This window comes from Brassica napus, chromosome C2 (assembly GCF_020379485.1).
Source record: "Brassica napus cultivar Da-Ae chromosome C2, Da-Ae, whole genome shotgun sequence".
Taxonomy (NCBI): Eukaryota; Viridiplantae; Streptophyta; class Magnoliopsida; order Brassicales; family Brassicaceae; genus Brassica; species Brassica napus.
Window position 1 is genome coordinate 7,923,531 of NC_063445.1, and position 14,553 is coordinate 7,938,083.

General features: G+C 28.9%; 1 protein-coding gene and 1 long non-coding RNA gene across 4 annotated transcripts; one reads left to right on the plus strand and one right to left on the minus strand.

The window, feature by feature from the left end:
* Nucleotides 1-390: 390 nt before the first annotated feature.
* Nucleotides 391-3,020, minus strand: LOC106380322 (auxin-responsive protein IAA33-like). Its single transcript, XM_013820093.3, has 2 exons — nucleotides 2,549-3,020; nucleotides 391-2,076 (listed from the first exon to the last, which is right to left on the minus strand). The coding sequence occupies exons 1-2, from the start codon at nucleotides 2,995-2,997 to the stop codon at nucleotides 1,998-2,000; spliced, it is 528 nt and encodes a 175-aa protein (XP_013675547.3). The 5' UTR covers nucleotides 2,998-3,020; the 3' UTR covers nucleotides 391-1,997.
* Nucleotides 3,021-7,310: 4,290 nt separating this feature from the next.
* LOC106417851 lies at nucleotides 7,311-8,877 on the plus strand. 3 transcript variants are annotated; one of them, XR_007319132.1, is made up of 6 exons: nucleotides 7,311-7,561; nucleotides 7,642-7,719; nucleotides 7,850-7,920; nucleotides 8,014-8,091; nucleotides 8,200-8,535; nucleotides 8,617-8,877. It is a non-coding gene; the product is annotated as an uncharacterized LOC106417851 (long non-coding RNA). The 3 variants fall into 3 exon arrangements; XR_002655510.2 differs by having other exon boundaries at nucleotides 7,315-7,561; nucleotides 7,811-7,920; nucleotides 8,200-8,877; XR_001283479.3 differs by having other exon boundaries at nucleotides 7,321-7,561; nucleotides 8,200-8,877.
* The last annotated feature ends 5,676 nt before the right edge of the window (nucleotides 8,878-14,553 follow it).

Below are 14,553 nucleotides of genomic sequence, written 5' to 3' on the forward strand. Positions count from 1 at the left end.
TACTTTGACGTGAGCACTTTATAACTAAGTATTTACCACAACTGAAATATCTAATTTTTTTGGAAGTTAAAATATTTTTTTTCTTAATGATTCTTTCACTATCGACCAAATTGTAGTAAAATGATTTGTCTTAATAATTTTTTTTTCTTTTTTTAACTATTATCCGTTTAGAAACTATAATATGAAATCATTGGTTCGACATCACGACTATCTAAGATTCATAACATGAAAACAAACAAATAATAGTAATTTTTTATTATCACATGATAAAAAAAAACTTCAAACATTTTAATTGAAAAAACCAAACAAATATTGATTTAAAATGATAGTTATATTTTAGGAGATTAAAAACCAAAAACAACCTAAAACCGAACCGATATCCAGATTAAAGAGATTAATGTCTCTTTATTAAAAAATAATGAAACTAATAATCACGTTTCGCGCAAGGCGCAGGTTATTACCTAGTATATAAAGATAAGTATTCAATCTTCTTGACACCTTCGTATGTATATTCAAGTATATATGTGCTTATGTGCATATTTACAATACAACTTGTTACTCATAATAAACGAGTTTAGTGGTTTACTTGCAGACCAAAAGCTGGAAAACTATTGATATCCATCTGATCTAAACCAAGATTATTCCTCTTGATTCTTCTTCTCTACACGTGGTGATGGTATACCCGATCTTAGACTAGATATCTCTTACCATGACGTTGCAGATCAAATCATAACTTCTCTACTCCAGTTCAAACCAGAGGAATGGGGTCTGTCTCCATTTTAGGCTTCAAACTAAGTGATATATATATAACAAAAGCTTCTTCAATGTAATGATAACAAGCCATAATCATGAATCGGTGAGAAAGCTTATCGTTTGTCTTATTATATTTGTTTTGGGGTTTACATGACAAAGCCATGAGGTTTTATGTCGTCAAAGGTTATGATTTTTGGTTATAGAAGCCAAAATAGAAACTTAGTGGGTGACATGACAAGAGACCAAACAAAAAGTCTGCCTTAACGTTTAAACAAAAAAAAAAAGAACAAACTCTTACCCCCAACTCCAAACATTGGCTTATCTGCTCTTGTTTTATTGTCGGTTGCTCAGTTGATTTCTTCTTAGTTTATGGTTGGAATCTTATCTCCCTTCTTTTTTTTGAATGAATGTTAAATTTTATTCATCAAAAAAGACTTTTTTACATCAAGTGCATCATATGTTTAAAGATGGAAACTTTATTTAACTACTCCTTTACTACTCCTAAACTGCATCTATTTACAATCTTGTGGCAAACAAATATTGCAAAATGCCTTCAAATCTCTTTCCATCTTGTGATTTCATCAAGCTGAGTTTGTTGTGGATACCTTTATGGACAAGCTTCATCAGAGCTTGAGAGGGCAATGGTGGTTCTCCATGTCTGCGTCTATTACGTTCTCTCCGCAACGCATAGACAGCGGCTTGAAAGGCATATCGGATACAGAACAGCTGATTTCTCTCCCGGTTCCGATCAACAAGCAGTATCTCAATGTCAGTCCATTCTGCGGTGTATGAGTTCTGCAGTATACCTTTGACAAGATGCGCCCAAACTTGAGCTGAGAAGGAGCACTCGAAGAAAAGATGGTTCCTGGATTATGGAGTGTGTTGTTGTTATGTATGAATCACTAACATGTGTTGTGTACAACCTACATCTAATCCTCTATTCGTTTCTTCAAATTCACTTGAGTATTTTTTGACATATGCGATGTGAGTTGTTGTTATGTATGAATAAAAATTGAAGATAGGTTATCTCTATTGTATTTGCGATTATATCCACACGATTTGTGATCGTAACAATTTTGTTGTTCCATTTTGTTCTTTCGTTTCATGGGAAGATAAGCAGTGAATAAAAAGAAGCAAACACATTCGATGAAAGTTTTATAATAATATCGCCTTTGGGAATCACCGACATAGCTAGGCTGCTACAAACATCTTCTGACTTCGTTGGCAAAACGTTATCTCTCTAGTTACTCGTTCCTTCTAACCTTTCTTGTGTTCCCTTTCACCGGCAAGATTCGAATTCTCTTAGCTACACGAACAAAATCCCTGTATCCTCACAAACCAAGTTTCTCATTAACTTCCAAATATTTACATATATATAGTCAGTTATATAACTTCAAACACGCGAAAACAAATTAAGTTGTTTAAAAATCAGAGAACCGTAAAAGTAAAACTAAACCAAACATTGAAAGATCTTAGTTTTTAAAAGGAAGAGTATGTGTATTCATAAAAAAGGGAGGATGTGATTGCCTTTCATGAAAGCTCACAGGTACACATGTATATATATTTACAAATACATGTATGTATATATATGTACGAGCATGACCATCTTTTAGCATGCATAAATGGTGTAGATATGTATGTGTATGTATCGGAACAACTAATTGTTTAAAACAAAAATAAGCACATCAAATATACGTTTAGTAGAAATTTTACATGGCTTTAAAATAGTTTAAGAGGGTCTAAAAAACTCTAAATATAAGTAAATTAGTAGTATAAGGGAAGAGATGAATATTACTTCCAACTAAGATCACCAGCGAGAAGTAGATCGTTCTCCATGTCTTCATAAGCAATAATATGGCCAGGGATGGCGTTGGAGAGATCAAGATCTTTCGTCTCCGAAGTCGAATCAGCCCCATCAACAAACATTTGCCTCAGACCCAAAGCCAAGGTTTGATAACTCTCATGCTTATCTAGCCTAATTCGTTGGCAGATAGAACGTCCCTCGAGCACAACGGTAACGGGAGGAACCACAGATGAAACTAGATCATCGTCGACGTTGAGTCCAAACCCTGAGAATCTCCCGGCTGCTCCGGAACTTGAGCTACTATTAGGGTTTGTTGAAATAGATTTTGGCATGAAGGATGATGTTCTTGTTGTGGTTTCACGAGGTTGATGCGTGGTCGTGTTATCTTGATGAAACCTTCTTTTCAAGGATTCTTGGCTGTGTGGCTCGAAATTGTCCATATTGAGATTAGGGTTTTAGGGTATTTGTAACTTTATGAAGACAACGGATGTAAGGAACTCGAAGTGTTTTTGTGTTGAGAAAGAGAGAGACTCTTGATTTGGTGTTGCTGGGATTCTGGTGAAAGTAAATGTATGTACATATAAATAGTCAAATAAACAGAGAAGGCGTGTAAGTTGTGTGGCAAAAGTGCCTTCTATTTTTTTTTGTTTTTTTTTGTTTTTTTTTTTGTTTCATTGTTTTCTTACATTTTCCAAGAGTTCAGAGTACATCTGCTATTTAGGTTTCGCATTAAACAATGGATCTGTAATTAACAGCCGATTTAATACTCACTCTTCAAAAATAATCCATATTTTAGAAAATAGAAAGAGTCAAGAAACATTTTTTTAACATTTTAAACGTATTTTATTAGGTAATTATGATGATTGTAAACTTTGGAAAAAAAATTGTGCTAATTGAATTTCTATTGATTAAAAATTGAAGAAAAACTTTAATCACAAAAATGATATATATATAATTAAAATTTAATATGTTTTAATATGTGAGAAAACTCAAAAACATGAATTATTTTGAAACAAATGGAATATTTAATAATTGAATGAACAACATGATTCATGTAGAAATGTTATCACTTGTGCATTGTATTAAATGATAATCTCTTAGTTTTTTAATAGATGAGGTTTTGAAGATTTTTTCTTGTTTGGCGTTTTCAAGTTTTAATATAAATTTATTGATTTTTATACTATATGATCTTTTATAGTCTGTAAATTGATTTTTAGTACTTGAATTATGGTAAGTTAGATAGTTAATGATATTTTTGTTTAGAAAATATATAAATTAAATGTTTTCTTTTTAATTTGTGTGCACAACTTCGAAGTGTCAAATAAAAAGAAACAATAGGGAGTATCTATCTTATTAAAGTAGAAGTACTTTAAGCTTTTGTTTGACAACATAGATAGCAGTTAGAAAAAAATAGTATTGTTTGGAAACATGAATATCAGTAAGTCAGAAAAAAAAAAGTAATGGGCTTATGTTATTAAAAAAATTGGAAGTCCATTACATTATATTAAAAAGTAATGGGTTTATGTTACTTGATATACATATTCAAATCAAAATAATAATTTAAAATTGATTTATATCAAAAATTCATTCAAAAATATACATATATTCTAAATTTGATTTTTACTAACATATTTTCCAATAACCATTATAAAAATATTTTCAATATATATAAGGAAAATACAATACAAAGCTCAATTTCAAACACCAACTTAAATTATGGTTTTTATATTTCACATTGAAATTTAAAAATATAATATATGTGATTATTTATATGATTGTACGTATAAAATATTATTAATTATAAGAAAACTTATTTGATAGTACGTATAAAATACGATTAATTATATGATAACACATATTTATTGTAACCTATGATGACACATATATGATATATAATAGTGATTAGGGGTGGGAGTTCGGGTTCGTTTTCGGGTTTGTTTGGAATTTCGTGTTCGGTTCAGATTTGGTTCGGATTTGGATAACCAAATTAAATTGGTTTGGTTTAAATATTTGGATAGAGAATTAATAATTATTTAAGTATTTTTGGAGTTTTGAGTATATTTTAACTAATTTAGACATTTATGTTTGATTATTTGTATATATTTTCAAGTATTTAAACGAATTTAAAAGTATCATATATATTCTGGATGTTTTATATATATGAAATCTAAAAATAATTAATATATATAAGTATATAAATCTATTTTGGATACCCAAAATACTTTGGTTCGGATCGAATTAGGTTCCAGTTCTTCAAATACCAAAATTTTGAATAATTCGAATATTTAATCAATTTCGGTTCGGATTTGGTACTACTTATTCGGATTGGGATCGGTTCTATTCTTCGAATTCGAGTTTTTTGTCCAACCCTAAATAGTTACATAAAAAACAAATAGCAACATATATTTTTAAAAATACACCCGCGCGGACGCGTAGGTCAAAATCTAGTTATTATTAAAATTCTATTGCATTGTTAATGTATCACTGTTGGGACAAGAGCTCTTACTGGAAATCCTATGTATATTTATGTATGGTAAGGTTACACTATTTTAAATTAAATCTTTTAAACCAGTTTTCAACCACATTGTTTTCTTTCAACTTTCACTTACGTGAACAATAAGCAAGCTGACGAGAAAACATAAGTTGAGATCTTAAAAGCACTCTTAAAAGAGTCAATATAATAATAATGTAATGAGTATAGACTATAGAACTCCAAATTCAAGACTATAAAATGATGATAAAAATCAGAATAGAAAAAGAGTTCTTGTAAATTGTAAACGACCGCGCTTCCGTCGCCGAACGCTTCGCTTCCTTGACTCGCGCCTGGTCGGGAGCTCCAGCAGACGAAGAATGTATGTAAAAAGAAAAGACACACATACACACATCAAAAGTCATATGTTACACACCAATTCATACATCCATAGCGCCACATATACATACCCAACTACCTTTTCTATACTGTACATTTATCGCATACTTACACACTCTCAGGTTCGAGTCAAGGATTCAAGATTATAACAAAAAAGGTCAGTGTAATCTAGTTCAGATATATAGTGAAGTGAAGTTTCTGCAGTCTTTTAACGTTTGCTTGACTGATATATGTTTGTAGAAGTCATAACAATTAACAGTTATGATATAGTATTGCTGAAGTGTTAATTGTTTTAGTGAGTGGATCCAAGGCCAGAGGTGAATGAGCTAATTAAGCAACCCCAAGAAGACATAAAACGAAGCACAAGAAGCATATTTTCTTAGGTTTGAAGCAACCAATAATTAATTTTGTAATAATCATAGTGATAGATGTAGATGAAATACATTTATTTTTAACTTGGGATTCGAAGAAGACTCGAAGATCCGATATGGGAGGTATGGAAAATGTTGTAAACTGACCTTGGTTACAGAAATAGCTCAAGCTTATTTGTACCAAACTTCAGATTATTTTAATCTTGTAAATAATTTGTCTCGATTTTTGTTTTGTTCGATTCTACAGACATACGTTAGTGTTTGCTTATTTCACTCCCCGATAATAAGTAAAAGTTTTTCAATAACAGTCGAACAATTTCCCGCTGTTTTGGTCTGTTCCTAACCAAACAATGATATGATCATTTTGTTAATGTGTTTTGATCCCCTATATATTATTTGAGAAGCATTACAACTTCTTTTTGTAGGCACATGTCATCACTAGAATGATTCTTAGAATCATTAGAGAAATATGTTTGTTCATCTAATTATATAATAAGTTTTTTATTAAACTAACAATAAATTCATCATTAATGTACTTTATTATTTCCTTAAATAAAATTTACGGAATTGCCTAATGTGGCTAAAGTATATATGGCAATTAATGATTTTGAATAATAAAGATTTGATAAAAATAGTGTATCTTCTATCTTATTTGTTTAATTTTAAGCTATTAAATAAATTAAACAACCACAATAACCATATAATAAAAATTTAGATTTTTATGTATATGTTATATTTTGAATTTTTACAAACGGCTATAAATTACTAAAACTGTTAAAAGTCTCACATTCAAATTTTATGATCCATGGTTTAAAATTTTTGTTATGAAAAAATACAAATGATTACAAAAATTATATAAGTAAAAAGTCTAATTTAATTAATTAATAAGATTAATATATATATATCGTTTTAAATTAAACTATAAACCATATAAAATATAATATTTTAGTTTCAAAATTTACTTTGAACAATTTTTTTGATAAAAGTTTTGAACGATCATTGACAACTTATTTTTTTTTTTAATTATAAATTACTAAAACTATTAATCCCACAATGAAAATTTTGTTATCAGTAATTTAAATTTTTTTCTATAAAAGATACAAATGATCAAAAAACTATATGAGTAGAAATCATCATTTAATAGACATTAATATTAAAAATATACTAAAATATATTATCTACGTTAGTATCATTTAAATTTAATAACATATCATATCAAATAATTTTTTTTTTGGATTAATACAATTGATTTATATGTTCGCACCAATTTAATTATATTTTTAATAGTTACTGACTTTTAATTATTTAATATATATTTATTATTTGATAATATGTAAAAATATTTAACACATAAAATAATTTATATATATAATGTTGATCCCGTGCAAGGCGCGGATGTCTATATTATAGATAAGCCCAAAAAGGCCCAACTAAAACGGTGTGGGCCCATGTTTCTCCTTACTTAGAGGTGAGTTTTGTTTGAATCCCGTGACTAACCGCTAGCGCGTCAAATCTCGTCTAGGAGCACAGTAAGGCGCTGAGTGTGTCCGCACTGGATGATAGTCACCACCACCGCTCGAAGCAAAAGGTTTTAACCCTTTTTAACGTTCCGTTTCAGTTGATATGTTTTTTTGCTTAGACTCTTGGTTGATTATGGATTCACTCGTTGGACAGGAAGAGAAAAGCACAGCAGCTTTGAAGTCCCAGATTGAAAAGCTACAGCAGGAGAGAAATGAATTTCAAAGGATGGTGATCGGTAACCAGGTCTGAACTTCTTGGATTAACTACTTCATGTTTTACGCAGAGATTTAAGGCATTTTCTTTACTAATATCGTTTCCTGCAGGTGGATGCAAATGAAGCGAAAAACTAAGAAATAGTGGCTGAGAACACTAGCCTAAGAGCATCACTTCGATTCATGCAGGTAAGCTCTTTCTTCACACTAGGCTTAGCTTCAGTGTATTAACATGTTTATTCATAAATCAAAGTTTCTTTGTTGGTTATGTTTCTGATAGATATGCGTGATTTTTTTTTAAATGCTCCAAACGGTTCAGCTAATCCTTCATTGGCTGGCAATGAGAAACGTGAGGCTGATCCTTCACAATATCCACTGGGTGAAAAGACGGTATGCATAAATCTTAGATAACCGAATGTTTCTAGTTTGTTATGATGGAAACGTGATTGCGCAGTATCTAACTAGTCATTACACATTACGCAGGATGTCTTTGATCTACCTTTCCGGATGGCTAGAGGTCAAATAGTAGAGAGTTTGCGCGCTAAGATGGCTTTCATAAAGGTCTTTTTATTACCAACATTTCTAGTAACGTAATATCGATCTTTTATCACTGCCTCACTAACTTGTTAGCTCCATTTCTTCTTATTTCTCTTGGAACATAAACTAAAGGGAACACATGGTTCAGTTACAAGATGTACCTAAAGGAATATCTGTCATTTCTGAAGCCACAGAGAGAGAGAGAGAGAGCTCGAACGTGAAGCTCAGCTTGTCGAGGCAAGAAACATAATCCAAGATCATGTCCTTTTTACAATATAAAGAAAAAATCTTAATTAGTGATTTATGCTTTATTTAAATCAGCCATCTATTTTCGTTTTCCTATAATTAAGTGACAAGAGATGTGTTATTGCAGGAGTCCATAATGTATACACGTCTCCCCAAATCAAAGCAGCTAAAGTTATTGTGTCTGAAAATAGGAGATAACTATGGCTTAAACAAAGATGATAAGTGAGAAACAAATAACAATTGTCAAACTTGTTGCAGAAAATCCTTTCTTCTTTTTGATCTATTTATATAATGAATCTACAGGTGGAGTATGAAAATGTTGTAACTCAAAACCGATGGATCCAAGTGAAGGAACTTTGCTGAAGAGATTGTCACTACATGTGTATTTTATTCACCGTCAACAAACCTCTTCTTGGATATCTAGATATGTATATTCAGCTTTTAGTTGTGTCAGTAATAGGGATCATTTATCCTTTTGGATATCAAATCTTATTATCATCATATTGTATGGTCCACTCTAGTAATTTGTACAAATGAATAAAGCTCTAGGAGGATTCGTAGAAATGAAGACTTGCTTAACTTGACACACAAAATTTCTTTTCAATGCCGATACTCTAGCTTAAACGTTAACTTAGTGTTAAGAACTTAAGGTTTTATAGAACACAAAAAAATATGTCATTCTCTGTGTTGATTGATTGATTTTTATCATACCAAAACATCGATATTTATATACTTTGATGGAGTTCCTTAAACTATAGAAATTACACAATTAAACAAGGCAATCTTGGTTGTCATCAATTGTGACTGTTCGTCGCAAGTGTGATTGTCTTGATTGCTTAATCATGAGAGATTGATATCTCACTAAAACCAATGTAGAATGTACTGAGTTCTCTTAGGTTGGGTCTCTTAGCGTAATATAAGATAAAAGTTAAAGAGACCGTTTTTATAGTTTTTTTAGTTAAAAGGTAAGAGACTGTATCTTATATTACGCTAAGAGACTCAATCTAAGAGACCTAAATAACTCTCTCTCTCTGTTTTATTTTAATTAATGTTTTACATTTTTAATCTTACTTCAATTTAAATGATGCTTTAAAAATTTTATGAAAAAATATTTTTTTTATTTGGTGTTTTTGACCATTTGTATTATATAGTATGATTCTTTATTGCTTTGATTTTTTTTAATTAATCCAATTTGATATAAAGGAAGGTAAATGAATAATTTTTAAAACTAGACGAGAAGCTGAACCAGATAATTATTTTGATTACAGTTTAATATAGTTTGATCGGGTCAAATATGGTTTAATAATCTAGTTTAATACATTTTTAGTATATAAATTTAAAAGTGAGGTTAGTAAATATGATTACACATATTACCATCGAGTCCATTGAAAGACCACATTGAGCAGCGAGCCACGGAAAGACCACATCGATTGCCCACATATTACCATCGAGTCCATGGAAAAACCATAATTGTTTTTACCATTATTAATTATCAAAATCAATAGAACTCACTTTAACGTTCACCTTGTAAAACACTGTTGATTATTGATTTCACCCATTTTAGTTATACATTTAAAATATCCTAGATATATGTATTTATATACACCCCACATCAACAGTGTATATATTTAGATTTAAATAATTACTAAAATTCTTTGAAAATAGTTGAAATGTTTAAATAATAAATTTTTATATATTTAGATTTACTACCAGTAAAAACGGGCAAACGTTTTGTTATTCCCATAATTTTTTTTTTTGCAACCAAAATTTATCTTTTCATTATTCAAGATGAATGTAATTTCATTTTGTTTATTTTTTATGTTTTCTGATTAATATTAGTGAAATTTAATGTCACATGTTACAAAAAGGATTTTTTTTCCCCCAAAACAAAGACGAAATTGAAAATTTTGATAACCGATGAATAAAAAAAACAAAATAAAATGAATATAGTATATAAAGAGATTTTTGAAAAAGTATTATGTTTGGGTTTCTATTTTTTCTAAATGCAATAAAATCATATTTATTTTTATAAAAAAATTGTCATATATAAATAGGTTTGATGTTCGTTTTAATTTTTTGATAACAAATATAGTAATTTATTATGATGATCTTTGAATTAATACGTTTGTATTAATAAATATCCACAAATCGTAAGATACGTATGCCCGCATGTGCGGACAAAACACCTAGTAAAACATTATAGTTTAATGTTTACTAGTTTAAGACTCGCGCAATTGCGCGGGATGAATGTTATATATATAACTAATTTTTATCTATTATTATTTATTTGTATTCATTTAAGTATTATGTATATAATTAATTTAGAGTAAAGACATAAATCAAAACAATACATCTTGTTTATTTACGATATTTTTTGGTAAATTAATCAAAACAATCATTTTATTTATTTTATATGGTATATAACTAAATTTCAATGACATGGACATAGATATATAGTATATTTTAATATAAATATTTATTATTGAGAATTCATACTCATATGATAACACAAAATTTCTAATGTGCGATTTTTTGAATGCAAATTTCAAAATTAAAATATTAAGGTTTCAATACTTTTTCAATACAAATTTAAAAATTATCATATTTAAGTATTTTCCTATGTTATATAGTTTAATTTTAAACTATATTAATATATAATATGAACTAGATTTTGATCCGCGCTTTTAAAGCACGAGATTGTTTATTTATACATATCTATTATTATTATAACAAATGTGTTTCTTCATAAAATTTATATCAACTGTTTTTATCATTTTGATTATCAGTTTGTTTTTATATGTGTATGTGATCCATTTTATCTATTAAATATTAATGCTGTGAAATTTATTGTTGCAAACTTTAGTAAGAAATTAACTTCAAAATTATTTGCAATATAATTAATTTTACAATGACATGTAATACTATTAAAATTTTAAAATACTTGTAATATAATTTAAATTAAGAATGTCTAGCAATATAATGTAAAACCATATTGTAAATACATTTTTATGTTTATTAATTGTAAAGGTGATATTTTAATGTAATATCAGAAATATGTTTAATTGTTTTGTTAACCTCAAAATTAAAATATTGAAATAATTAATTCAAAGTCTATATAATTAAAGGTTGTTTGATAAATATAATTCGAATGGGCCCCCAACAAATTTGTTGTTGTCGTTTATAGCCCAATAAAACTAATACGGAGTACTTATCTTTGGTCTTATAGACCATTTGCATATATATAAATTGTTTTAAGTTTTTATTATGCACTGATTTTGCTTGGTGAATATGGCACATGCCTAATATTATGGCTGCATTTAGTGATAATATCGAAATTTGGTTCCTAGATTTTAGGAGAATCACAACTTAATATTTATTGTAATTGGTTTGAAAAAAATCGGGCCAAAAGTAGAAGTATATTAGTTAATGCTTTTATGTAATTGTTTTGTAGATTCGATTGGTGATAATTAATGTTGACGTTTTCTTAAAACAAAAAGCAAAAATAGGTAATGGCACTCTCTTGTAAATAACTCTCAAAACCAATGGCAGAATCCTATTATGTACTTCAGTTTTAATAATATAGATAATAAAATAGAAACTATAATATCATTGGTCATCTAGCATTAATTAGTAATAAATTTTACATAGAAAATTGAAAACGCCAAATAATTTGGAACAAAAAAATTTCTCTAAAACGTCATATATAAAAAAACGGAGGGAGTACTTATCTTTGGTCTTATAGACCATTTGCATATACTCCCTCCGTTTTTTTATATATGACGTTTTAGAAGAATTTTTTTGTTCCAAATTATTTGACGTTTTCAATTTTCTATGTAAAATTTATTACTAATTAAAGCTAGATGACCAATGATATTATAGTTTCTATTTTATTATTGGTTAAATTGTGGTTAGGTAAACAATTAGTGATATTTTTGTATAAAAATTAAATGTTTCTTAATCTATGTGCACAATCCTAAAGCGTCATATATAAAAAAACGGAGGGAGTATATAAATTGTTTTAAGTTTTTATTATGCACTGATTTTGCTTGGTGAATATGGCACATGCCTAATATTATGGCTGCATTTAGTGATAATATCGAAATTTGGTTCCTAGATTTTAGGAGAATCACAACTTAATATTTATTGTAATTGGTTTGAAAAAAATCGGGCCAAAAATAGAAGTATATTAGTTAATGCTTTTATGTAATTGTTTTGTAGATTCGATTGGTGATAATTAATGTTGACGTTTTCTTAAAACAAAAAGCAAAAATAGGTAATGGCAGTCTCTTGTAAATAACTCTCAAAACCAATGGCAGAATCCTATTATGTACTTCAGTTTTAATAATATAGATGTGTAGTAAATGAGACTTCATATTCATACGATTTATAGTAATTTGTATTTTGTTATTACCAAAAAAAATTAAACCATTGATCACTTTCCGAGGTGGTGTGGTCTGCCTCTGCCCCCGAGGAATGTCTAGGAGAAGGTTTTGGTTCTCGAGAGTTTTAAAAATTCAAAATATAACATATAAGGAAAAAATTATTTTTTGTATTATATGATTAATGTGGTTGTTTAATATCTTTTAATGATATAAAATTAAACAAAAAGAGCTAAGATACAAAAAGTATTATCAAATATTTATTATTCATAATCATTGATTGTCATATATACGTTAATTATATTAGGCAATTCTGTAGCTTTTATTTAAGGAAAGTGATAGAATATTCTTTTGTACACTATTTATCAATTTAATAGTTAATTTAATAAAAAGTATACTATAAGTTAAGATGGACCAACCAATTTCTCTAAGAATTCTGAATTTCATTCTCATGGTGACACGTGGCTACAAAACAATGTTGTAATGTTTCTCAATTAATATATAAGGGATGCGAATGGTTTATAGATTTTTGATACTGTTAGTGATTTTTATCAGTTTAATAACTTTGAGATTCAATCCGGCTATTTGACCGGTTCATGGTCAAACTCGGTTCAATTATCGGGCCGGTTTTAAAAAAACTGATGAAAATTGGAAACTTCTTTTCCTGGCGGCAATTGAACACTTCTTAATATAAGTGTGCAACAACCTTAAACAACAACTAATCTGAATTAGAGAGAGAGTAGTATTTTTGTTCTCCTGCCAACCATAACAATTTCATGTTTGTAACATAAGTTATGTACGTTAAATTACCTACTCGGCTGCGTGGTTACGTGATTATAACTTCTGTTGGATTAGGCATAATTAATCCGTATATTTTCCGTAATAAACGGACTCTGTTATAGTAATTGCGTGATTACTGAAATAATTAATCCAAATGGGTCAAACGCTTAACGAGAAAATAATCTCTTTTTTGATGAAATTGAGGAGTACGCAAAGTTTGGCGTCTCTTAAGGGATGTTTATTTGCCTCACATGCGCATATGAAATGACACCGTTCTTAGACTGCACTGACGTGCGCTTCATATTATAAATGTAGTCTAGCTATAGATTGGAAATGAGGAATAAAGGAATAGTTTTTTTTTCTTTAAACAACCATATACATATGCATATAAAGAGTTTAACACTTACACGCACACAAAAAAAAAACTAGTATAACATATAAGGAACTCAAATATTTATTTGGATGATACAATTACCAATTATAAAACATTAAACGCTTTCCTTGTTAAACGATTTACCGCAGTATTTCCCCGGTTGAAAAAGATACACAATAAATGTTTTCGATTGTAATGGTTGTTTCTTCTTTTGGCTAATTGAGTTTCTTAAAATGTTTGTTTAGAATAAATATTGGGTTTTGCTACATAAATGCTGCAATAACTAAATGTGTATGAACATCGATATTCTTATGAATCTTATCCTCCAACTCAATCGATGAAACCACTAAACCACACATCTTTTGATTAACTTCGATGTTAATGATAAGAAATTAAATTCATCGTGTATTTACATTTTCATGTGCACAAGCAACCAAGTCACCAAAGAAATAAGCAATAGAGCTTGTTTGTATGATATAAAGTCAAACCCTTAATTATTAAATTGATAAAAAAAGACATAATCATCAAACTCATTACATGTAATATGCGTCTAAGATTCACATAGTCAACTCGACTAACCTTAATATCAATTTAAATATATTCTTTCCTTAATTGTATATACATTTATTTTCATTCTATATCATCTCCGTATATCTCACGTCTCATATCTTCTGTGATTTATCGATCATAGAACAATAAACTTCTCAC